The sequence below is a fragment of the Mya arenaria genome, chromosome 15, assembly GCF_026914265.1.
Source record: "Mya arenaria isolate MELC-2E11 chromosome 15, ASM2691426v1".
NCBI lineage: Eukaryota > Metazoa > Mollusca > Bivalvia > Myida > Myidae > Mya > Mya arenaria.
This window is the reverse complement of record NC_069136.1, coordinates 52,265,877-52,293,604: the sequence shown is the minus strand read 5'-3', so window position 1 is coordinate 52,293,604 and position 27,728 is coordinate 52,265,877. Positions and strand designations below refer to the sequence as shown.

Sequence of the window (27,728 nt, the reverse complement as noted above, 5' to 3'; positions counted from 1 at the left end):
TTTTATACTCCCAATATATGTTAGATACTGTCCATACAATATATGTTACTCGGTAAACATAAGGTTTAAGTTAAAACAATAATCTACATGTAGGTCAATATCACTTCCCCAGGTAAATCAATCAACCCATTGAACTCACTTATAAGGTAAAAATTGTATAGTATTCACAGTAAAAGTGAATGTCAACAACTGACATCCACAAATCAATATAAGTCAAGGTCAGCAACTAATATACGCAATATAGAATATAGGTAAAGGTTACCTCCACTACCATCAATATAGGTCAAGATCAACAACTAATATCCCCAACATAGAATATAGGTAAAGATTACCTACACTACCATCAATATAGGTCAAGGTCAACAACTAATATCCCCAACATAGAATATAGGTAAAGGTTACCTACAGTACCATCAATATAAGTCAAGGTCAACAACTAATATCTGCAATATAGAATATAGGTAAAGGTTACCTACACTACCATCAATAAAGGTCAAGGTCAACAACTAATATCCCCAACATAGAATATATAGGTAAAGGTTACCTATCCCTAACATAGAATATAGGTAACGGTTACCTATCCCCAACATAGAATATAGGTCAAGGTTACCTACAATTTTCACAATATAGGTCAAGGTCAACAACTAATATCCCCAACATAGAATATATAGGTAAAGGTTACCTATCCCTAACATAGAATATAGGTAACGGTTACCTATCCCCTACATAGAATATAGGTAAAGGTTACCTACAATATTCACAATATAGGTCAAGGTCAACAACTAATATCCCCAACATAGAATATATAGGTAAAGGTTACCTATCCCTAACATAGAATATATAGGTAAAGGTTACCTATCCCTATAGAATATAGGTAACGGTTACCTATCCCCAAAACAGAATATAGGTAAAGGTTACCTACAAAACCAACAATATAGGTCAAGGTCAACAACTAATATCCCCAACATAGAATATATAGGTAAAGGTTACCTATCCCTAACATAGAATATAGGTAACGGTTACCTATCCCCAACATAGAATATAGGTAAAGGTTACCTACAATATTCACAATATAGGTCAAGGTCAACAACTAATATCCCGAACATAGAATATATAGGTAAAGGTTACCTATCCCTAACATAGAATATAAAGGTAAAGGTTACCTATCCCCAACATAGAATATATAGGTAAAGGTTACCTATCCCTAACATAGAATATAAAGGTAAAGGTTACCTTTCCCCAACATAGAATATATAGGTAAAGGTTACCTATCCCTAACATAGAATATAGGTAACGGTTACCTATCCCCAAAACAGAATATAGGTCAAGGTTACCTACAATATTCACAATATAGGTCAAGGTCAACAAGTGTGGTATCTGAAGTGCTTAGCTATTAAAAATCATCCATCTTAACATCGATTAATGTATTAGTGAAATCAAATGTTGAAGGAGGGAGACCTGGACCATTCGAAACTGTTTTGGCTCGAGGTGCATAATATATGTAAAACTATCACACTAATTACTCAAATATAAAATAATGTAAAATTTAATTCAATATTTTATTGAGTATCACAATTTTCATTCAAACTGCAACTGATAACAAAATATAACATTTATATCAACACCTTAAAGAAAAAAAAAATTGTCCAAAAATTAACAAGAATTTCAGATTAATAAGCGTCAATTGAGCACAAAATAACATCATACAAATAAAGGCAATTATGGTATATAAATTACTACAAAAATGTACAACATTTCACAGATCACTGTCCTGGAATAAAACAGGGGTTCTAACAGCTGATATTTTTCTAGCCATGATTTAATCAGGGTCTGTTTGACTAGAGGGATTCATGCCAAAAGCAGGGTAAAAGGGGCTTTGACCCCTTTTCAAATTGTTTTTGGGGCCTTATTCAATTAGAATCTTTGTAAAACAAGAGCCGTTGTAAGACAGCGCACTCGACTACGCCGCTTTGACTTAGAATACAATAACGATGTAATAATACCAAGTTTGGTCTCTTTATGTCAAACCTAACTAAAATTATTCGATACATAATGTGACTTTGATGCTGCTCTCCCACCAGCCCGCCCAAACAATGACGCAAGTCATTCAAATAACTTGATTTCCCATTATGAAAATGTGGTTAAGAATATACAAATATGCCTTTCAAAGGAAATTTAAAAAAAAAAAATTCAAGGGCCATCATTTGTATTTAGGCTTAAAACGGAGTTATGTTTCTTGTTGTAAGATGGTCGTAAATAATTTTGAATTTTTTTAAGTGCAATGAAGGGTATAGAAGTTATTAAACAATATCCCAACCTGCCCTAAAACTTTAACCTAAGTTCCATAGTCAATCAGGGGCCATAATTTGTATAAAAGATAATATGGAGTTATCTAACCTCATTATGTGATGGCTCTGAACATCTGTGTGAAGTATTAAGTCAATTGAATGAATGGTATTGGAGTTTCAAGTGAAAATCCCAACTTGCCCTAAAACTTTAACCTGCCCTAAAACTTTAACCTAAGTCAATCAGGGGCCATAACATGTATTTAGGATAATATGGAGTTATGTAATCTCATTGTGTGATGGTCCGGCACAACTGTGTGAAGTATGAAGTCAACTGAACAAAGGATATAGAAGTTATTAATAAATATTCCAACTTGCCCTAAAACTTAAACCTAAGTTCCATAGTCAATCAGGGGCCATAATCTGTGTAAAGAATGATATGTAGTTATCTAACCTCATCATGTGATGGCCCTGAACAACTGCGTGAAGTATTAAGTCAGTTGAATGTAGGGTATTGGACTTATAAGTGAAAATCCCAACTTGCCCTAAAACTTTAACCGGACCCGACGCCGGGGCGAGTAGTATAGCCCACCTATTCTTCGAATAGTCAAGCTAAAATTTCAACTTAGTGAAAAACTGCCTTTTTCTAATTTGAAAAAAAACAAACATTGTTTGTATACCAAAAATATGAAAATAAGCAAGAAAATGGTCTAAACAATATAAGTATATGAATTAATCGGAAAGAAAGTATCGGGCAGTTAAAATAATTGATGTCAAAAATTACGAAATTCTCGATGAAAATATTCACTAAGATGCTTATTGAATATGACCCAGGGCCCTGAAGTCATTTATATTTATTTCAAGGTACTTCCTACTTTTTTTGCTGCAAATGTCCGACCAAAATACAATCTTTACACCTGTTTGAAAGTTTGAAGTAAAAAGGTCTCAACCTTGATTTAATAATTTATCCTGAACTTTAGAACCCCATGATTTACAGTAATTATGCATATACATTAAAACATATATAAAGTAATGACAATAATGTAATGTATAACAAAAGTATTTATTCTAACATTGGTAAATTCTGAAACGGTTCTTAACATGAGCATTCCACACAAGTTTCATTAAAATAAGAAGAAATATATTTGAATTATGACCCGTTATGATACTGGTGGGACTTATGCTGGTGGGGTAGATCCTATAGTACATGACCTGTCAAAATGAGCATATAAAAATGTATAATATTATAAACTATGATTTTATCAGTATCATCAAAATAAGTTTAAGAGTTTCAAAAAGAATTCAAACAGTTGTGAAGTCAAGCTCAGCTATCAGTTTAAACCAGCGAATCCCGAATTGGTATCTACTGCCAATGGTTTCATAGTTTAAGAACAAAACAGTTAAACACTCCCAATGTAAGTAAAATGTGGCAAAAAGGAATGTTTTTAAAAAGAATATATGCTTATATATATATATATGTGTATAGTTGCTTTTTAATGATGAATGTTAGCTTCATAACGTTTCAGTCAGCTAATTTCAAAGCAATTACAACTTTAAAAATACATATTTAAGTGATTAATGACTTAAAGGGCAATTACTCAGGTGGTACTGATCCAAAATAGGCAAAACTTGTGTGTGCACAATAACATTATAGTTATAAGCACTAAACATAAGCTCTGTCCATAAGTTCCAAAAGTACAAATTTAAACTTTTTTCAATAATTAAAGGGCAGTAACTCAGGTAGTATTGATCCAATGTAGGAAAAACTTGTGTGTGCCCAATCAAACTATTGTTAAACACACATTATATGAGTTTCATCAATTTCTGTCTTTTCACTTACAAATATACAAATTTAAGCTTTTTTCAATAATTAAAGGGCAGCAACTATAATCTAACTGGTATGGAGGCAAAACTCGAATAATAATAATAATAATAATAATAATAATAATAATAATAATAATAATAATAATTATAATCTGTCTTTAAGTAACAAAGTAAGTTTTTGGCTCTGGACTCAATAACTAAAACTTTTCTAATTACTAAAAGGGCAATAACTCTGGTGATACAGAACTTATGAAAACAAAACTTGCATGTTCAATTCATTTCAAGTAGTTTTATTCAATCTATGCAAGTTTCATAAATAACAGTTCATGAAATACTTTGGCTGTTGACAATCAAAATTCAAGCTTTTTTCATTAAAATATTAATAACTCTTGTATTACATACTTAATTAGCAACTTAAGAATGTTTCATAGACTTTATCTAAAGTGGTGTATCTTTTTTTTAAGCAACTGAGTCTCTTTTTTCTTTAATCTGTAGTTCCAATATTTGAATAGGAAGGAAGCAATATGCAAAAATGTAAAAGTATGTAAAATAAAATAGTATCTTGTTGGGAAAAATTTGAGAAAAGGTGAAAATTCATTTTAGAAAGCCTTTGCAAAACCATTCCATGAGCTGGTACAACACTTATATATAATATTTGGTTGAAAAAGAGACAGACAATAATAGTCATGGAGAAAAAAGAAATGAAAAAATCACTGTGGAAAATGCCTTTATCAAAAAAATAATAGGACTCTCTCTTTTGTATTAATATGTCACCTCATGAATTATTCTATATAGAGAGTTAAAAATATCTTAAATTGCACATAAGTATTGCAATGGAAATGTTATGGAATATTTAATTAAAGTGGACCCTAAGTTATTTTATCTTCCTCCGCCTGTAAAATCTTTCACGGTTGAAACTAAATGTTGAACCAAAGTTGATGATGTCACATTTTCTAGTAATGATGACACTGTCACATTTGAAGATGTCATAGGCAATGTTGATGACATCACTGACGATGTCACATTAAAACTTTTGGTTATATTTTTGGCAACACCAGTAATTCCTTGGGTGATAATTTTTCCCTGCGAAGTACCGGATTGTTCGACAATGATGTCTCTTATTGTGTTGTATACGTCGTAACCCACGGCAAATCCGAAATACACGGGTATGATGTACACCAGGTAATATACTACAGGTGGTAATGGCAGTGGGATTTTCAATCTCCTAAAGGAAGAAAATAGATATTTATTAAAAAATACATTTTATCAAACTAAATAAATCAAGCTTTAGGCCAAAGAAGTATTTAACATGCTTGTACAATAAAAGATACTTCAAACACAAAAATGAGCAACTTGGCTTTAATTCAAACTGCAAAATGCTCTAGATTACCCTGTTAATAGTAACAACAAACCATTGAACAGGTAAAAAGAAATCACTAATTCTAAACGAAATACCCCCCTTCTAAACACTAAAATTATTACAATAAGCAAAAGTGAATTATTTAAACAATTAGCAAACAACCATTACACAGGTAAAAAAGAAATTACTATTTCTAAACGGAATACCCCCCTCCCATCGATCCCCCTTCAAAACAGTAAAACTATTACAATAAGTTAAAGTGAATAATAAAAATATAAGCAAACTACTGTGTGTCTGTACATGTACCTGTTTTCAGAGTTCCTTGACTTGAGCAGCATTAGGAAGACAAACAAGGCCACCTCCAGGTTGATGGTGAAGGACGCAAACTTCTCCAACATGTCAAGGAAACCCTACAATAGAACCGTGGATAATGAATAAGAGGGCATTTTTCAAACTTCATACTAATCAAATCCTTTAATATTCCACAAATATTATTTTCAAATATGGTTTAAATCATTGACAAATAACAAAACATATGTATTATACAGGATAAGACATGGTTGACCATGGCTTTCAGTTGATAATTGCCCCTGTAAAAAATGATCCTCTGGCAATTATTCTTCCCACTCTTTAAAGCCTGGTACTGGTATAACCATTTTTATAAAGCAAATATACCTGTGGATCCATCATGGCTATGAGGAACACAATCCCAAATGTAACCAGAGACAGCACTGAATTGCACATACTGAAAACATGGAAACAATTGTAAACAATATACTTTATGTACATTATGTACTTTATTTAAATATTTTATTTTGTATAGCTGAAAAAATCATGTATGAAATGCTGAAATACGGTACTGTAAAGCAATTAAACAAACTTTTATAGCATGAAAAAATATAATAATTATGAAATTAGTCAAATTCATTTGATATTGCTGTTTGTATATAGCTTGACATTCTTCGTGATAAAAAACACCTTTTTATTTCAAAGTATGGTACATGCCTATATGCTTGACAGAATTCAGAAACTTGAAGCATCAGAAAAGTTTTCATTGATAGTAAAAAAAGGACCAAAATACAGTGAATTCCCAAAAGTACTTGTAGAAACAGCATGCAGATAATACCTAGATCTCAGAGTTATTAGATTTAATTATGTTTTTATTTTGATTACATTAAAAAAAAAAATTCTGGAAAACATACAAGAAGGAACAACATCATGAAGAACACATGAAATAAACTGATTTAAGAACAAAATGTAAATACAATTTACCAGCGTGAAATAAAACTTCAATAAAATTGATTTTTGTTTAAGAAAAAGGGTTAAAATAAACAGCCAATTGTATAAAACTTGTATTAGTTGTGCAAATGTTATCTGAAGGCTAATTTGCACAGTCATTTAAATGATTTGATTGGTTAATATATATTTTTGGATAAATATTGACCAATCACTTAACATTTTGGCTAAGTTTAACCAAAGAATTAACCAGTTTGATACATTTGGCTGCAGTAAACTAACAACAAGCTTTACCTAGCCTATAACACTGAAATAGTTAAGCAATAATTAAATTTATCTTCTTTTGAATTAAAAAAGTCTTTTATGATATAGATACATGGAACATCATATGTGAAACCACAATAAATAGAGGATAATATTTGTTGTGTAAGATGATAATATATGGTCCCTGCAGGATGGGAATTTTACTCGGGATTGGCTGGGGGGTGGGGGGGGGGGCGTGGTTACAAATGACTGGTGCATTAAGTTTATACTAATTCAATTTGACTCAACTGTTGAGACATATATTTAAGCTGTTTTGAATCACATTATAGTCTGTCCCTCTTTTGGGGGGAAAAATACAAGCCAGTCAAGATGACTTACCACTGAGAATTACACCAGGAACATTTGGATGGTGTCTTCAGTTTGTCACGGTAGGTTGACATCGAGTCTTTGGCCCAAAATGAATTCACCCAGCCATTTACTGAAATATAATAAATACTTGATCATCTATGTTTTGGGCTACTGTTGAGGACAATTATGAAATAAATAAGTCCTGTGAACACTAACTATGAATGAGTGATGTGACCTCTATACATAAGTCCTGTGACCACTTAATATGAAAAATAAATGTGAACACTTCCAATAAATAAGTCTTGTAAACACTATACATTAGTCCTATAAACTATGAATATTTAATGTGAAACCTTACTTTGAGCAAGGCATGTGAAAACTGTACATACATCCTATGAACACTTACTATGAATATTTAATGTTAACAGTCACTTACTTTGTGATTATTATGCATTGTTAACTATGCTTATGTTATGTGTATGTTTGAAGTCATTTAGTTTTGTTCTTGTGTTTTTCTATGTAAAAGCAACAACTGAACACTCCTGAATGTAGAAACGAACTCAAAGGAGAAAATAGACGGAAATGTACCGAACGCAATTAACAAGGGGGATGACAAAAACCAACTCCCCAGTTGAATCGATTATGACCAAATACAATCGATTATCGCCGATTTCAGGCCCAACCAATTAATTTTCGATTATAATCGATCATCGGAACATCACTACCTGTAGCACTTACATGTATGGTGAAGAACGGCCCCAATGGTCAGATACGAAACTGTTATGCTCACGACTATAAATAACTCCACAAGAATCGCCACCCACTCAAATGTTGGATAGGTGCGAGATATCACCTGTAATGATATAGCATATAGAGTTTGGTAAGTGGTTACCAAGGTGGAAAAGTGAGTTTTCTCCAGCTACTCCGGTTTGCCCCACAACATAAGACCACACTCTCATGCAACATCGTGCTAATGAGAGTGACTTAGTATAAGCTATCATAGCTTTCTTCATAATCATTGTCAAGTATAATTATTTATTATAATGTTTATACTAAACTAATGAGATGGCGGATATTTCAATAAATGGCGCGGTTTACTGTTAAAACATCCTAGAAAACAATAAGACCCCAGGGAGCCCATACTTTTTCAACTTCTTGTTTTTTTCAGTTAACAAAGGGGCATTACTCTATGAAAATTTTGACAGGATGATGGATTTGAAGATATCAACGATGATGTTAAAAGCGTTGTTAACTTTATCAAAGTTCTGAGCAATTGGCCCAATGTCTTTCTATATTTGCATCAATAAGTTTTTTCAAAATATTACAACATTAACTACAACAATACCAAGAGTATCACAATTCCGATGTTCTTTTCTTGACAAACAAACAAACTAATAAGGTTACAACTTACAGTAGTAAGTGGTATAGTGGAGATTTCTCCATGTTTGGCAGCACTGAAATAGAAATGATCATTGTATAGGTGCATTATGTCTGGAATGCTGTTTTATCTGCTGGAAGTATAAGGAAACCTCTTTATACACCAAAAAATGTTTTTAGCACAAAATTTAAAAATATTTTGTGTGGTCTGTTTAATGCTGGATGCAGATCTGTACAAAAACTCTGAGGCGACTGTTGAGCTTGTATGTTTATTTCAGTTGAACAAGGGGCATAACCCAACAATTATCAAAGCCAGAGTTATGGGCCTTGCTACACATATGCAGACTGTGTCTGGCAACATGTGAACTATTTGTTTCATTTTAATATCTTGAAAAATTCATATTCAAGTCATAATAATAATAATTATAATAATAACAAGAGATGTTTGTCAAACATTATGCCCCCCCTGAGCGCCATGTTGTCAGGATTATATGGACAATTGAATGAAATATGCATGGACCGAAATGACAGCTGATTTGTTGCTGTTTTAAGATTATGACCATTAAAGTGTGAGGATAAAGTGTGTTATGACCGTCATGACCTTTGACTCTATGAACTCAAAATCCAGAGTCATTAGCTGGTCACCAGAAACCTAAATGTCAAGTTTTAGGGCCATGGGTGCAGGCATTGTCAAGTTATCAAAAGACAAGTTTTTTTTCGTTCAAGGTCACTGTGATCTTGACCTTTGACCAGATGACCCCTTAAATCATAAGGGGTCATCTACAAGTCAGATGCAACTCCAAGTCAAGTTTGGAGGCCATGGGTTCAGGCATTGTTGAGTTATCACTCGGATAACCTTTTACCATTCAAGATCACTGTGACCTTGACCTTTGGCTCTATGAATCCTAAAATCAATAATGGTGATCTACTGGTCAGGCTTAACATCCATGTCAAGTTTAATGATCATAGGTTCAGGCATTGTCGAGATATCATTGGGGGAAGATTTGTTAACTTTTTTGCATTAAAGGTTACTGTGACATTGACCTTGGCCTGATGACCCCCAAAGTCGATAGGGGTCATCTACTTGGCAGGCCCAACCTTCATGTCAAGTTTAATGACCATAGGTCCAAGAATTGTCGAGTTTGCTTTCAAGGTCACTGTGACCTTGACCTTTGACCCCTAAAATCAATAGGGGTCATCTACTGGTCAGGCCCAACCTCCATGTCAAGTTTGAGGGCCATGGGTGCAGGCATTGTTGAGTTATATGGTCTCTTGCAACTCTACCAAATTTCATTGGAATTTTTTAAATGATGGCTTATTTTTTTTGCATGATGCTGCCGCCACCATCGCCAGTGGACACACTTTTCCTTGGATTTACAGACAAGCTAAATAATTGAACTGATCTTCGTTATTTTTTTATATGTTTTACTCTCGTACTCAGGACATCACAATTATATTTAAGCATTGTAAGTTTTCTCACCTTTCCAAGGACACATCATTGTAGCAGGTGGTTGTGTTACCACCTTCACAGGTATACTTCTCTAGCTGGGGCACGATATCCAGTACAGCCCAACTCCTGGAAACAATATACATCTGTTTTAACAAAAAATAATTTTGTAGTGTGTTTGGCTCAAATATAATGCAACACATTTTTTTCTGCTAATCAAGGGATGTATTACAACAAATATCTAAGCCAGGGTTATGGGCCTTGCTTTACATACATGACATGTATGTTCATTGTTGACAGAAATAAGTCTACCATTGTTTTGAAGAAGTGGGTACAGAAAAAATCAACACAATCATAATTTTTTGTAGAGGTACACAAAATCCCCCCCTCCCCCCAACTCTAAGGATAAGGGTAAAAATGATCATGAATACGACCCCAGATTTATTTTTTACACCGAAACATTTTTGGTCCAACATTCTCACATAAATGATAGCAAATCATACAAACATTAATTTGGTACGCAAAGTTGCTAACTATGGTGTTTAACTTTATATCGATCCTTTTTTCTTCAAATTTAAACAGACAAGCTAGCTGGCCCCAGTTTCACAACAATTCTCTTATCATAGTTTACTTTTTTAACCAAAATGCTTTTAAGTTATTAACTATGTTTACATGTAAAATATTTGAGTAAAAATTCACATTATTGTTAATTTCCTTGCTATTAAAACAGTTTTATTAAACTAAAGACCCAAAATCAATAACAACACTGCTCATGAGGGAGTATATTGAAAAGCATTACTTAAGCATTTTCAAAAAATTGGGGCTTCACTGCTAAAAATTGAACTTTATATTTTATTACCTTTGATCATGATTACATTGTTTTGTGAAGGTATGATACAGCATTGTACATACATCTTTATTGTAAGTTTTCTAATCAAAATATTCAAACCATCATAATCTTTTATTATTTTCTTATGTGAAGCACTTCAGATATAGATTCAAGCCATACTGATCCATGATCAGGCAATTGTGAAAAGCTAAAAAGCTAATTGTCAAACTGTCAAAATTAGATGAGCACTGACTCAATTATATCATTTGACTAATTGGCACATAAAGGGATTACTTAATCCCTGATTGAAAGATTAAGGGGTTGTATGAAAAGTGTGAAAGTTAATTTCTCAATCATTTGAGCTCTGATACACTAATCATCATTTAACTTATTTGGCTTTACAGTCTTCAGCCAATCAAATGGCAGCTGGAAGTCTTTTTGACCAATCAGATTATAGAATGACATGTCAGAGTGCAATGAAGGGGGAGTTTATCTTTTACATCCAATCAAATAACTTCTAGTTAAAATGTATTCAGGTGTTATATTTCTCACCAAAGTTGTCAAATATCTCAATACTGACTCAAACATATACCAACATTTATCCTAGACAGAGTGAAAATAGAGTTAAAATTGAGGAAAAGAAAGTGTGTACAATTTTAGAAAGTAATTCAACTATCTGTGACTCAAATGAACACTTATTGTTACTCATAATGGAAAACTCAATGAGCTTTGAAATTGACTCTGAAAATAGTGTCACTATTCGCTTGAACAAATCTGGTAGACTTTCATTGTCAGATATAACAGCAGCAACGATTGGAGAATTTAGTGAGAATGACATTGCTGATTCTGATAAATGGATGGCTGACAATTTGCAAAGTGAGGGATGTTCTAATCAGTGGGCTGGACATGAGAACGACCATGCATCTTCTAAAGCATGGGCTGGAATTGAGAGCAACAATGTCTTACGGCCATGGGAGGACCACAGAAATAGAAATATTAGTCCAGCTAATGTAAGTTGAATGTCTACAATGTAAAAAAACTAAAATGATTTATGCTTTATTTATGTTAAAAGTAAAATCTATATGATGTAATACTTTATTAATAATAAATGTCATGTGTTTCCAGTCCAGATAGAAAAATCTAGAGAAACCTACATCGCCAGGTAAGGAGGCTTGCCGAGTTAAAGGCTACGTCTGAAGTCCAGATTTTTCTAACCAGACCAGACACACATGATTGATATGTTTTCTAGTATGTTAAATTACTTTTTTGTGAAAAAATTACATGGAAAAGCATATTTTTGTACGCTACACCAAAAAGCTTGTGCGATGATGTTTTGTGACGGCAGGACTCGCAGTAATTTTTATTCAGTGCATACGGCAAGAAGTTCCTTTAATATTTTTTAAGGGTTATTTAGTTTTGTTTTCAAGCTATATTTTTTGCAAATTTAATGTTTATGGAAATCATCTATTGAAATATCATAATTATGCTTACATGAAGGGTATTATAAAAGAAATGTATATAGTGGCAGTGCGCGATTTATCTAGTATGGGGGGTTCTAGGGTTTTGCGGCATGGCTTAATTATTTTTCTTCCTAACTTTCATAATCTATAACACCAATATTAAATAAAAAGTTGTTCACAAGGTTCAAATATTATATGCCGATCATAAATGGCTAGCCAGCCTCTGTAAGGAATTCTTATCCAACCTTTACAAAACATTGTTCTACAGTCTTAAAGGGACTGTACACCAGATTGGCACCAAAATTATTTTTTGTCTGTAATGAATCTCATGACAATTATTTAATATAATTATTTACTCTTTGATATCATAATTGTAAAAAAAATACAAAAATGTAAAAAAAGAAGAGTTGGAACCCGGGTTCGAACCGGTGTTGCCAAAATTGCAATCCACTATGCTACGAAGGCTTACTGTAATCAAGTGAAATATTTAAGCTATATACCTAACTTGGTAATATCACGTGATAACATCGACTAGCCAATCACACATAAGGAATGAATTCTACTAGGTAGACATACCTAGTAATCTATTTTAATGGAAAAATACAAAAAATATTGGTGGTACTTCAGTTATTAAGTTTCAATGCATTGTACACATCGATGCCAGTTTTCGACAATTTTTCTCTTTTTTTCGCTATTTCATCATAGGGAGTACAGCCCCTTTAAGGGCATAACAATATAATCAAGTTTCATAACCAACACAACCACAACACAACCACAATTTGTAAGTACAATATTGTGCATCGGGCCTGATGAGATGTTATCAATTTCAGTTACCTCACCAGCAAGTAACACATTCAACCCATTCCCTGATGGCCAAGCGTTTGAGAGACGACCAAGAGTCACATGACCTGAGGAACTATGGGGAAATGGCTAAACGTCAGAGATGTGAACCAGATTCCACTACCCAACCATACACCCAACATAAAGTAAGGAACTCAGAGGAAAGACCTCATGTATATCCTAGTGCATCTGGTCTTAAAACACCTGAACATTCGGACTTCAATTCAGCTATGGGCCATTTCTTGTCATCACTTCAGCAAGCCTCTATGCCAGTTCCAGCAACCCAAGAGAAGACTTCAAACATCAATCCCATTATGCCAAGCCTTTTGCCACCATTGCAGGATTTTTCAAACATTCCTAAGGAGAAACAGACACCTGGGCCTCTCTTTCCTCTTCAAGGGACACCAACTCCATATAATGCTACACAGAGTTATTTCCCCTGGATGCCAGCCCAACCAGGCAGCAGTAATGCACCAAAAGTCCCAGACTTACCGATACCTTCTAAAGTGCAGAATCACGCTGGATCTTCTAATATTAATTTCCATTATCCCATGCCATCTTTTTCTCCACTGCCAGTGCCTATCATGCACGAATCAGTTCAACAGTCATCACCAGTATTTTTGCCATCTAACCAAGCAATTCCAAAAGTCACAAGTGCCTTTATGCCTCCTAAGACAAGTGTAAACTCATCTATCAGTCAATTCTACAGCCAGTTACCTTCCATCAGCCCACAGATTTCCAAGGAACAAGAGCTGACAAAATTGAATGCAACAACATTGGACATGAAGAAAGAGCCATCTACCCCTGTTGGCAAGACAACAATGCATGGTTTCAATGACTACGTGAGTCCAGCAATGGATTCCAGATTCTCTGAGTCTCTATCCAATCTTCTCGGTTCCCCGCCTCCTGACAGTCCACTCTCAAAGAATCCTTTCTTTGGCGACCTGCAAAGTCTGTTAAATAATGAGTGTAAAAGAGAAATTGTGCCACAGTCATTGTTTGAAATTAACCCAAAGAAAGAAAGTGCAGAAAAGAAAGAAAATGTATTTTCAAGGGAGAGAAATCTACAAGAAAGGTTTTCAGCCCTTCAGAGTAGCAATGCGGAAGAGGTTCGGCAATTGTCAAGTGTTTTCCGATACCAGTCTGCTTTAATCGAGACAGAGCGTTTCCGGACATTGCACGAGTCCCAATACCCCAGCAGTTATAAAGAATCTGTGAATCAGCTCTATGATGACAAGCTTCACAAAGTAATGGACCGTGTTGAAAGAAGTGTGCAGCTCTTAGAAAACTCAAATAAAGAAAATAAACCCAAAGAAAAAGTGATCAAACCCCGACCTCACCTTAATCGTGAAGCTATAAGAATGATGGAGAACTGGTATAGTCAAAATATCGAGCACCCTTACCCGACAAGTGCAACTATTGAACTGATGGCTCAAACTGGAAATATCGGGGTAGAACAGGTGAAAAAGTGGTTTGCTAATAAGAGGAACAGAAGTCAGAACACTAGATCCCTCACCGAGATTGCCATACAAAAACGGAAACTCGGCCATCTTGTTTCTGGAAACTATAGTTAAATACTTAAAAAATTAAGGGGTAGAAAAATTAGAATTATTTCAGTGCTTACCTAGAACTACTTCAATGCTATGGTGTAACATATAGAATATACATGAACAACTGGCATTTACATTTGATCGTGTAATAATGCTTGCTATGTAAATACACAATATTGTGCTAATATGTATATAGATTATATATCAACTGCATATATGTCTGTTTTTATACTTTTTTGTTTTGATAATAAACAAAGTAATTTTACTGTTTGTGTTCACAAACTTCATACAATGGGTTCTCTCACTAAACTTATCATTATTAAGATATACAACAATTAGAAACTATAAATTTGTAATAAGAGAACATTTTGATAAGAATAATGAAGTTCTTGATACGACAGAAAGGACTATAAGTGCAGTAGGCAAGAGGGTCCGGTGCCCCCTGTTAAGTAATTATGCCTACATCACTATTATCAGGCTAGAGAATACAATTCAAGTACCGGTATAATGATAATAGATCACAAGCATCTTTGAAAACAAGACAATCTGTTGCCTCAAAGCAATCCAATATATATATATATCTTCAAAAATATTCTCAAATGAGTTTAAAAGACCACAACATGAAGATGACAGTGCACATTCATTTTCATCAAATGGCTATGGGGCATTACTCAAACAAAACTGCCAGGAAGAAAACACAAATGTTCATCTGTCATTTTACAGTCAAAATAAGGAACATAACTGAAGAAATAATAAAGTCAGAGTTATGGACCTTGCTATACATGTGTGTATTTTGTGTGTACCAAGTTTCTTTGACTTTTTTATTTTTTAGTTATGGCCAGGGTTAGATTTTGCACAATGAAGCTGACAACAGAATATGACAATACCTTAACTTTTCTTCTTTAAAAAAAAAGTATGAGATAAAATATTTTAGGCAGACGAGATAATGCCTCTAGTATGTTCCAAAGGTTTTTCTAAGATTTGACCTAGTTTTTGACCCCATGTGACCCACTTTTTAAAGTGGTCGAAATATGATCAAGGGGAACATTCAGACCAAGTTTGAACATTTTCTGAACAATGCCTTCCAAGATATGGTACCGGACGGATGGACGGACGGAATGACAGACGGACAACGCCAAAACAATATCCCCCTCCCGAAATCTTCGATTCGGCGGGGAATAATAATTTTTTAAGTTATGGGAATTTCTACACATGAACCCATCATAACTCATGACTGTTAACAGGAAGCAAAGACTGCTTCTTAGTATTTCAATGCAAACATAAAACTTACCAGCCAATATTCAGAATTGCACAGGTAAACAAGCCTAGTACGATGGCAAATCTAAAATTCTGGATCTGTAAAAGATACTCCAGGTTATGATAAAATGTAACATTGAAATGGCTAATAATAATAACTAAAATATGTTACCCGGTATACAGTTTTGAAAATATGTTATGGATACAAATTATGCAAATAAAGAATCAATAATATAATAACAAGAGCTGTCCCAGAAATGGTGCCCTCGAGTATTAAGCTACGCTTATGTTTAAGGAATGCAAACTATGGTGAAACATGCATGGATCACAGTGAAATTAGATAACATGCCAAACCTTTATCAGAATTTTAAATGAATGTCCAAAAAATAAAGGGCCAAATTTGCATTATATGGAATATTATCATACTTGATTGTATAAAGTTGCAATGCAATACATCAAGTAATTGCTGAGTTATTGACTTATATGTGCTTTCATGCAAAACCTTAACCAGAATTTCTAAGTTGAATAATAAAGGACCATTATTTGCATTATATGCAAAATACAGTTGGCTATTCAAGTTTAAGGTAGGATGGTTGAGTACTATTGTATGAAGTCTCAATGCAATACATCATGTTGTTGCTGAGATATTAATCAATGTGTACTTACATCCATGACTTTAACTAGATTTTCTATGTAGAATAATAAAAGCCTATAATTTGCATTTAAAAAAAGTGATATCTAATTCCATGAATTTAGTAGGTTGGATAGTAGGGAACACATATCTAAAGTTTCAATGCAATAAATGATGTATTTGCTGATATAGTGACTTAAAGGTGCAGGTGTGATGTCAACACTGACACTAGGGTGAGTAGTAAAGCTCTCCTTACACTTCATTTAGTTGAGTTAATAACTACAGGGCAAAGCCCAGTCGTCAACAATCCAAATATAAACCCTTTTTAGAGGCACCAAGGTAAGGTCCCAAATGACATTGAAGGAGAGACACAAACAGACAACACATCATTCTTTTAGCTTTGATGAGAAATGGTGAAATTACTATCCTTGAAACTTGTGTTCACTGGATTCCATACAAATATATCTAGGAAAAGAAAATCAAAGTTTCAATGAGCAGAAAATCCTAAACTCCTTTACTTTCCTGCATTCAGTAACAACTAGATTTTTTAGTTTAATATTATTAATATAGTAGGGATGGCAACGAGTAGTAAAATTAATACTCGAGTACTCGGACGATCGTTCGATCGAGTACTCGGGTACTCGATTACTCGGAAAAATTGAATATGTGTTCGCGAAGACAAGATTGTGTATACATGTATCGTTAATGGCGTATATTGTGGGTTGGTCGTATTATTGGTCATTTTCACCTTTAGAGTAAACTTTCATTACGTATTTTAACAAAAAATGATATAAAAAGAAAACAAATGTTGTTTCAGGCTTTTAATTTGTTTTATTCGTTTCATTTTATACAAGTATGCACTGCAGAAATGAACAACAATCAGAATTTCAATGAACAAAAATTAATAGCATACATAAAAAAGCAAACTAAATTCAATACGAAGTTCAGATTTTTAGTTGTTTACTCTACAAATTATTTTTTTTACTGTGTAATTGTTGTTTACCTCATTAATATTCATAATTCTTCATTTGAAATATCAACCAATCAATTGTGATAATCATTTCAAAAATAGTTAAAATACGCCCATTAAGAAATCAATTCTCGTAACGGTCGATACTCTTTCGCTCGTTAGCGTCCATTGTTTGGTGAAAGGTCTCTAATTGGTATACAATAGAATTGTGTAGGTGAAAGTACCGCTTCGCTAATTGACATGAGTGCTAATTTGAAATAGGGGTCCTTTGTTGACAGTTTGCAACTATCACAACAACTGTCAACTAATTGATTGAGGTCAATTGTGAACACAGCGGGGATTAGAGGGACCGTTAATTGTCCTATTGGCAACTAACCAGATCTGATATTTTGTCTGTAAATCGTGTGTTTGGTAATTTTTATAGATTTTTTTATTTTTTTCCAAGTACTCGAGTAGTGATTTGGTACTCGAGTACTCAGACGTTCGATCGAGTACTCGAGTATTCGATACTATATAATATAGTGATAACCTTACCTGATTTTTCAAAGGTTGAATTTTGCTGTATAACATTGGCATCACATTGACAACTCCTCCTGCAAAAGTAACAAGGGCATTGCATGTAAAGCAAGGGGGCAGAGATGCATCAGGAGCATCAGTACGCAATAATGGGCAATAAAATATGATTCCTTTCAACATTACAAATTTTTTGAGACTGTTTCACCAGATGTGGTCTTGAGCTGTTGAAAGGTAAAAAGTGTACATCAATGTATCAGCCAGATGGAGAGTTTCACTGTTGTTAGTTTGTCGGGCATTATATAGTACACAGAAAGAATGTAACCCTGGTTCTTTTAATGTAACAAATTGTCTTTGTTTCATGAGAATATCCTGATATTTCTTTAGTTATGTTCAAGGGAAAGGTTTTTTCAAGACAACAACATTGAGAACTAACACCAAGGCTGTGTCATTTCCTGTACTCTTTTTTGAACAGAAAAGATAATGAAAATGTTTCTTACAAATACACGATTTTACCTAAAGCTACAGTGCCAAATAAAAATAGGTCACCGAAGTAGGTGTAGTTATTGATAATCTTTATATGGACTGAGGCCCCAACATAGAATGAGATGATCACCTGTGTACCGGTAATAACAATATAACTCCACCTACCTAAGGCTACAGTTCCCATGAGGAATGGGGCACCAAAGTAGCTGTAGTCATTGATAATTTCCCTATGGACTGAAGCCCCAACATAAAACGTAACAATCACCTGTGAAATAAAGTACATTTACAGTATGCAGCATTTATTTGAAAGTACAAGATATGATTCATATTTCTTTTAGGTATTCTTCTTGACTGAAATGAGAAAACAACAATGATCAGTCTATACTCCTATAACTTCAATAACAAAATGAGTTTCATAGGATTATACTTTGAAAATCAATCCAGTTATAAGCTGTGAATTAAAGAATATTACATATCCATACATGCCATATCCCCCGGCGGGGGGAAAAATCCCCCGGAATTTCGATCCATCCCCCGGTCTCCCGGCGGGAGATAAAAACCACACTATGTGAGTTATTCTATTCCCTTATTGTCTGAAAGTCATCAAAGCTGATAGAATTAAGCACAATTTTTTTAAAGACTTTGGAGGAAGGTAAATTTCATTTAATTGTCTCGAAAACATATTTATCCAATGACATATTTTGTTCTGCAAGTGCATTACAGTATGACATGACAGTGTATCATAAAAATATGATAAATCATGACCTCAAATAATTCTGTATAATGAGAAAGTTAAGAGGTTTTCAAAGCAAACTATATGTGAAAACATTTTTTCATACGTGCGTCTAAAAATACTTTAAAATTTCGCCAACTTAGACCTAAAAAAAATCCCCCTGAATACAATCAAAATCCCCCTGAATTTTCAGCCTTTTGAACAAATCCCCCTGAATGGTCTCCAGAAAATATGGCATGTATGCATATCACTGTGACCTTGACCATTGACCCAATGACCTCAAAATAAATAAGGGTCATGCACTGGTAATGCCCAACCTCCAAGTCAAATTTTAAGTCCAAAGATCAAGGCATTGTCAAATTATCATTCGGACAAGCTTTTCGCCTTCAACATCACTGTGACCTTGACCTTTTACCCCATGACCTCAAAATCAAAAGCGGTCATCTATTGGCCACGCCCAACCTCCAAGTGAAAATAGGATCGACCTACTTACCTATTGACTGACTGACCGACATGTGCATAGTAATATACTCCCTCCTTTTCGAAGTGGGGGCATAAATATCTTTTCATTATAGCTCAAGATTTAAGTTTGCATGACCCAGTTGTCACCGCTAGTGACATCATGTTTTATGAAAAATGACCATTTGTCTTAAGCTAAAATTACATAATATCATTATACACAAATCTCCACATGTTTTACCAAACTTACCGTTCCAAGGAGTAGACTTCCCTTGAAAAAAGTGAGTACCGACACTATAGGCTGGATAAACTTCAGGGCAAACACAATCGCCAGCGTGAGGACCCACACAAACACTGGGATGATGAAACGGTAGCTGAAACAGTTGTAAGATGAATAGAAAAAAAATCAATGTTTTAATGCTGATAAGCATGACTGTCAAAATAAGAATGCAGAAGATACAATGGGTTGTGATCTCGTAGTTGAAATACTGGCAAGGTTGTTTAAATGTAGATTTACAATCTCATTATTGAATGTATTTATTGTCACAGTTGAATTTGTCTTACACCAAATACTGTAAATGTCCTATTTAGATGTGACAGGCGCATGTCTTTCTAATAATCTAGCATGCTAAATAAGAACTGTTTCTCCACATTCAGCAAATTTCTTAGAATCTGTTAAATTTTATAATCAGTCATGTATACAGTCATGATATCAATTACGTACCGACTATGCAACTTAAATGGTAGCGGAGGCGAAAGCGTGCAACTGAACAGTTAACACTCATAGCTGTATACAACCCCTGGTGGGTAAATAAATAGAATGGTCTACTAAATGCTTGGCTTAAATATATCAATACACAAGTTTCGGCAAAAATATGAAATGTTTTGCTATGTCATCAACCTAGGTGGTGTGTAACATAAATAATGTTGCCAATGTTATTTCTTTCACGGGAATTTTTTTTTTTACACAAAACTTGTTTTCTAAAATCTGACTGATATTCATAGCTCTTAACATTTTACATTACTGGTAATTTTAGATTTAAACTGTTTTTACATGAAAATATTTCAACAATCACTAAATGAGCTAAATTTGATGCTTCATTAAATGAGCTTAATAAGAAACTTAGTATGGTTAATGAAAGCTCTAAAGTCTAGCCCACTTACTCTATACCTATCAGAGCACCGTAGGCCTCACTCCCAGCTAGCGCATAGCTGATCAACAACGCCATACTGTAATACAAAATAGGCTCATATCATAATGTGACTGTTTGGATTAACAGGAAAACAGAAAATCCATTTAAACAAGAGATGTTTGTCAAACATTATGCCCCCCCTGAGCGCCATGTTGTCAGGATTATATGGACAATTGAATGAAATATGCATGGATCGAAATGACAGCTGATTTGTTGCTGTTCAGGCAGTTTTAAGATTATGACCATTAAAGTGTGAGGATAGAGTCTGTTATGACCATGACCTTTGACTCTATGAATGCAAAATCCAGAGTCATCAGCAGGTCACCAGAAACCTAAATGTCAAGTTCGAGGGCCATGGGTGCAGGCATTGTCAAGTTATCACACAGACAAGTTTTTTCCGTTCAAGGTCACTGTGACCTTGACCTTTGACCCAATGACCCCTTAAATCATAAGGGGTCATCTACAAGTCAGATGCGACTCCCAACTTTGAAGGCCATGGGTTCTGGCATTGTTGAGTTATCACTCGGACAACCTTTCACCATTCAAGATCACTGTGACCTTGACCTTTAGCTCTATGAATCCTAAAATCAATAAGGGTGATCTACTGATCAGGCTTAACATCCATGTCAAGTTTAATGATCATAGGTTCAGGCATTGTTGAGATATCAGTGGGAGAAGATTTGTTAACTTTTTTGCGTTAAAGGTTACTGTGACATTGACCTTGGCCTGATGACCCTCATCTACTGGGCAGGCCCAACCTTCATGTCAAGTTTGATGACCATAGGTCCAGGAATTGTCGAGGTCGCTTTCAAGGTCACTGTGACCTTGACCTTTGACCCCTAAAATCAATAGGGGTCATCTTCTGGCCAGGCCCAACCTCCAAGTCAAGTTTGAGAGCCATGGGTGCAGGCATTGTCGAGTTATCACTCGGATAACCTTTTACCATTTCAGGTCACTGTGACCTTGACCTTTAGCCCAATGACCCCTAAAATCAATAGGGACCATCTTCTGGCCAGGCCCAACCTCCAAGTCAAGTTTGAGGGCCATGGGTGCAGGCATTGTTGAGTTATCACTCGGACAACCTTTTACCATTCCAGGTCACTGTGACCTTGACCTTTGGCCAGATGACCCCCAAAAACCATAGGGGTCATCTCCTGGTCAGGCCAATTTTCCAAGTCAAGTTTGAGGGCCATGGGTGCAGGCATTGTTGAATTATTACTCAGACAACCTCTTACCATTCAAGGTGACTGTGACCTTGACCTTTGGCCAGATGACCCCCAAAAACAAAAGGGGTCATGTACTGGTCAGGCCCAATTCCAAGTCAAGTTTGAGGGCCATGGGTGCAGGCATTGTCAAGTTATCACAAGGAAAACCTTTAACCATTCAAGGTGACTGTGACCTTGACCTTTGGCCCAATGACCCCCAAAAACAATAGGGGTCTTCTACTGGTCTGGCCCAACCTCCAATTCAATTATGAGGGCAGTGGGTGCAGGCATTGTCACATTATCACTCGGACAACCTTTTACCATTTAAGGTGACTGTGACCTTGACCTTTGGCCCGATGACCCCCAAAAACAATAGGGGTCATCTACTGGTCAGGCCCAACCTCCAGTTCAATTATGATGGCCATGGGTGCCGGCATTGTTGAGTTATCACTCGGACAACCTTTTACCATTCAAGGTCACTGTGAACTTGACCTTTGACCCGATGAGCCCCAAAAACAATAGGGGTCAGCTACTGGTCAGGCCCAACCTCCAAGTCAAGTTTGAGGGACATGGGTGCAGGCATTGTCAAATTATCACTCGGACGACCTTTTACCATTCAAGGTCACTCTGACCTTGACCTTTGGCCTGATGACCCCCCAAAACAATAGGGGTCATCTACTGGTCAGGCCCAACCTCCATGTCAAGTTTGAGGGCCATGGGTGCAGGCATTGTTGAGTTATCACTCGGACAAGCTTTAAAATTATTATACCATTAAAGGTCACTGTGACCTTGACCTTTCACCCGATGACCCCCAAAATCAATAGGGGTCATCTACTGATCAGGCCCAACCTTCATGTGAAGTTTGATGACCATACGTCCAGGAATTCTTGAGTTATCACTCGGACAAGCTTTGGTCTATCGACGGACAGACTGACCGACAAACTGACTGACCGACCGACCGACATGCCTGTGCAAAGCAATATACCCCTCTTCTTCGAAGGGGGGCATAAAAATAAAACATGCCTTTAATATAAGATTTATTCACAGTAATTTGAGTAAAGTCGGACTGAAAGTAAACTGATATATGACAATTTTTAACTTTTAGTTGTATAAAACAAGTATTAAGCTGAATACAATAAACTACAATATTTGTGGGTTTATTGCAACATGGTCGTAATTCAGTTAAAATTAGAAGGTGATACAACAGTTTTACGCTAAGCCTTTGAAATGTAGACCTTTTGAGCTGAATCATGGCAAACATGAGCACAAAATGCCATTAAACATACATTATAAAATCATGGTACTGAACATTAAGAATGTTAAAGAACCAAGAGGTCTCTTTGCAAAGAGGTAGGGTATCGCACCCAAATGTGGTATCTCACTACAAGTTCAATGTTAATATTTTTTGATGTTTTTGACATATTGCCAAAATTAAAGCATATGCACCCTAGTAACAGAACAACAACATGAACACCAAGGCTATGAAAATACATAGATTGGGTCTCCAATAAAAAGGTATGCTAAAAATGGCTGAGAATCAACCTTGAAATATGTTAGAAGTTATACAAATTTAACTGTCCATCAAATCACAAACACTCACAATTGTAGCACAAGAATGATATCGAAGAATTGTCGCAGCCCACACGGCAGGAACTGGTTGCCTAGGAGATGAAGGTTGGGGGGTTGGATATTGATGTCCTTTGGTATGATCACATGACCTGCTAGCACTGGACCTGTACAGCAAATAAAAACAATATAGTGGTATACACTGAAAACAAACTAGACATTTAACAATAATGGTCAGAATACAAGATTAAAATTACAAAAATGTTTTAACCTCTGGGCCCCAAAATGACAGAACAGAATTGATGTACTTAAAATATGATATCACCTAACCATTGACTGAAATATTGACGTGGAAAACATAGCTTTTACTGTAAAAAAATCATTACTGGACAATATTGTAATAAGATACATGTTTTTTGTTTGTTTACTGATTAAATCACAAAATGTTGATCATATAACTTTACCGTGTACATGTATAATCTCACCACTGGCTTCATCTTGTAGATCATCAATGTCTTCGTCCATTAGAAACTCTGTCTCTTCACCGATTGGATATGGATCTTCCTGAAGTTGGTATTAAGGAGAAATTATAACTTGTTACATGAAATGAAATAAATGACAAACATGTGCATTTACAATATTGTTAATTTCATTATATATGAAATGCATACAGAGGGGTTACAAAAAACTATGGTATACTTACTGTAAAACATGTTGAATTGAAAAACTTAAAATTTGTGTTTTGTCCCAAAAATTTGAGGGGGCATTAAAACTATTAAAGTAACTTAGTGAAGAAATTGCCTGGTCAGGAAACAAGGATATTTCCCTATTGTATTTCCCAATCAGATTTTTTTTAATATTTTGCCCGATCAGGAAACGAAATGCCAAATTTATGAAAACCTGAATAGATTTGTGTTTCGTGTAAGGATAATTAGTCTACATACAATCTTGAACCATGGTTGTCTTCTAGAAAGATAGATTTCAATAACTACTAAATAACAGCTATTTTTTTAAATAGCTGTTATTTCCTGATTAAGCAAGAAATTTACAAAAGTTCACAATCAAGAAACACTAAAAGGGAATCCGCTTGTTTCTAAATCAGGCATTTTCATCCAATGATAAAAAGTAGCTAGATTTAGTTAACAAAAATGAAATGCAAGACACTCACCCTGCATGATTTCAATTGTAAGGCATAAGCTCTCTGAAGAAGATCAGTGAAGAAAAAGATTAACAGCCCCTGAAAAAGCAGAGCATGTGGTAAAAAACTGAAAAAGTCCTCAAAGGACTTCATAAACTTTAAGGTTAGAGGTCTGGGTAATGCTGTTATACTTGTAATATTGGATGATTGAGTTATAAAATTTTCACTGCAACAGCACAATTACTCAATTTTATATCTCATCGAAATTCAGCTAGTTGCATTTTCTATAAATATTAGCAATCTGTTTTATTCAGATCAAAATGTATATCACATCATATTAAGACATCTACAAATAGGCAAATCATCGAACTATAAAAATTATACTATAATGAAACTATTCCATAATTGTTCCCAAAGTAGCAGTAGGATAGTTAATTCAATAATCATGAATCTGTATGAACGTCACAATGGCAATGCATTCATTTCTTTAATTTCCTCAACTTTGTGTTCAATTTTATTACTGGGTTAAGTTCAATTCAATCAAATATATACCAAAATAATGAAACTGTGACTCTAAGATTATTTTAATGTACAACTAAAATCGGCACAGATCTTAATTAAAATGGCCTCCTTGGCCCGGCCACAATATATGAATAGTTTGTTTGGCATGAGTGTGGGTAGGTAGAAAGGATTGGGTTTTTCAACTTCTAAACCAATTAATTTCATAACAGACTAATAAACAATTATGACAACCAAAGAGGCTAAAAAACTTTGAGGTCACATTTATTTTAGTGAGTCTGTTAAGAAATGTCAAACACACTGTAAATAATTGTAGCCTGATACATACACTTTGATAACAATAAATAGAGTGTCAATTATACTTGAAAACTCAATTATAAGTTCATACGTCTATGAATGTTGTTCATACCTGTATAATGGAGCCGAGAATGAATGAAATCAGGAATGGATACAGCCCAGCATGGGTTAGTGTTACTGGAAGGCCTGGAAATGAATGATATCAGGAATGGATACAGCCCAGCATGGGTAAGTGTTACTGGGAGGCCTCAAAATGAATGATATCAGGAATGGATAAAGCCCAGCATGTGTAAGTGAAACTGGAAGGCCTGAAAATAAATGATATCAGGAATGGATACAGCCCAGCATGACTAAGTGTTACTGGAAGGCCTGGAAATGAATGATATCAGGAATGGATACAGCCCAGCATGGGTAAGTGTTACTGGAAGGCCTGAAAATGAATGATATCAGGAATGGTTACAGCCCAGCATGGGTAAGTGTTACTGGAAGGCCTGAAAATGAATGATATCAGAAATTATTACAGCCCAGCATTGGTACGTGTTACTGGAAGGCCTGGAAATGAATGATATCAGGAATGGATACAGCTCAGCATGGGTTAGTGTTACTGGAAGGTCTGAAAATGAATGATATCAGGAATGGATACAGCCCAGCATGGTTAAGTGCTACTGGAAGGCCTGGAAATGAATGAAATCAGGAATGGATACAGCCCAGTATGGGTAAGTGTTACTTGGAGACCTGGAAAGGAATGAAATCAAGAATTTGATACCAACTGAATTTCTTGAATGATTTAGTAAATGGCCAAGGTTAGACGCCCACAACAGCATCAATAAGCTATGACCTATATTGGCCAAGGTTAAAGACCCATAACAGCATCAATAAGCTATGACCTATACATAATTTAAAAGATATTTGAAAAACAGATAAAAATCATTTAAAAAAAACAATATTAACAAAGCTTACCTAAGATTCCTGTCCCCAATATAGTTGCAATTGTGACAAAATCTGAAAAAATACATCACATTATAAACTTAACATTAACTTTTCACATCAAAACAAGGCACAGTTTTTTCCAAAATAGAATATCTTGTACTGGAAAAATAAATAAAAGAATTCTGACATGAAGCAGTTCTCATCATTGACAAAGCTCAGAGTAGGGATCAAATCCTGGACCTTAAGATCCAGTATGTCACTCGGCCATAGGCACACCAGATTCTACATTCAGTACAGAATTTGGTTGGTTCTGTCAGTTGAAAGTGCCTCGTTAGTTTTCAGTTTTTACATAAGGCATTACTACATTGCTGGAAATGTGAGTTCAGGAAACCAAGTCTGATTCACTGGCCAAAGCTGTGTGTTATACAACTTACAAAGCTGTCTTTACAAATATACAATGTTAAAAATCTTTGACCCCTCCCAGATTTTATTACTGGACACAGGGTCCTACAATATCAGTGTACTGGCGCCAGGTCCAGCTTACTTTCTTAGAGACTGTGTACTAGCAGTTGTTGGTCAGAGCTCCATACCAGGCATGTGTACATTAATTGAATCAGAAATAAAACCTTTAAAGCCAAGAGTGCTTGGATCGGGGGTTGGGGGGAGGGGTGCTATTTTCTATCGGGGGTACGTCTTAATAATGGCAATGTTTAAAGTAGTAAGTTACAGTTGTGAGACTTGCATAAGATCTGAGTCGTAAGCTATATATTAAAGTTATCAACATTAAGTCTATTTAGATATGTCTGATAAACAGGAAAATAATTCTTTTTAATAACTTACAACATTGCAAGTAAACTAAAATCATGGACTTGTGGGGCTTGTTTGTTTCAAGCGTCATCTTTCTGCAAAATTCCTTGAATTAAACCAAAATAGATTGATAAACATTCGCAAACGTCTTCAAAGTATGTTGTGTTTTGTTTTCGTGTCAAAACTCCATGGGCGCAGCCATCT

The 27,728-nt window shown here is 35.0% G+C and overlaps 1 protein-coding gene across 2 annotated transcripts; it reads right to left on the bottom strand.

The window, feature by feature from the left end:
* Positions 1-1,551: 1,551 nt before the first annotated feature.
* LOC128220506 (uncharacterized) lies at positions 1,552-27,713 on the bottom strand. Of its 2 annotated transcripts, none has more exons than XM_052928926.1 (18): positions 27,558-27,713; positions 26,748-26,789; positions 25,900-25,973; positions 25,002-25,070; positions 24,298-24,397; positions 23,868-24,000; positions 21,034-21,099; positions 20,120-20,243; positions 18,843-18,942; positions 18,213-18,271; positions 16,112-16,176; positions 10,175-10,270; positions 8,729-8,771; positions 8,056-8,170; positions 7,348-7,447; positions 6,145-6,214; positions 5,776-5,879; positions 1,552-5,334 (listed from the first exon to the last, which is right to left on the bottom strand). In XM_052928926.1, exons 1-18 carry the CDS (start codon positions 27,613-27,615, stop codon positions 4,989-4,991), a joined length of 1,764 nt encoding a protein of 587 aa, XP_052784886.1. In that variant the 5' UTR covers positions 27,616-27,713; the 3' UTR covers positions 1,552-4,988. The 2 variants fall into 2 exon arrangements, with proteins under 2 accessions (XP_052784886.1, XP_052784887.1); XM_052928927.1 differs by having other exon boundaries at positions 24,319-24,397.
* Between the last annotated feature and the right edge of the window lie 15 nt (positions 27,714-27,728).

Bases quoted from the DNA above. Each gene is read 5' to 3' on its own strand.
- LOC128220506 (XM_052928926.1), bottom strand. From the start codon at position 27,615: ATGACGCTTGAAACAAACAAGCCCCACAAGTCCATGATTTTAGTTTAC. The intron at 24,398-25,001 runs GTGAGTGTCTTG...TACCAACTTCAG, and splicing joins TACAATTGAAATCATGCAGG to GAAGATCCATATCCAATCGG. The intron at 8,772-10,174 runs GTGAGAAAACTT...TTTCTATTTCAG, and splicing joins AATGATGTGTCCTTGGAAAG to TGCTGCCAAACATGGAGAAA.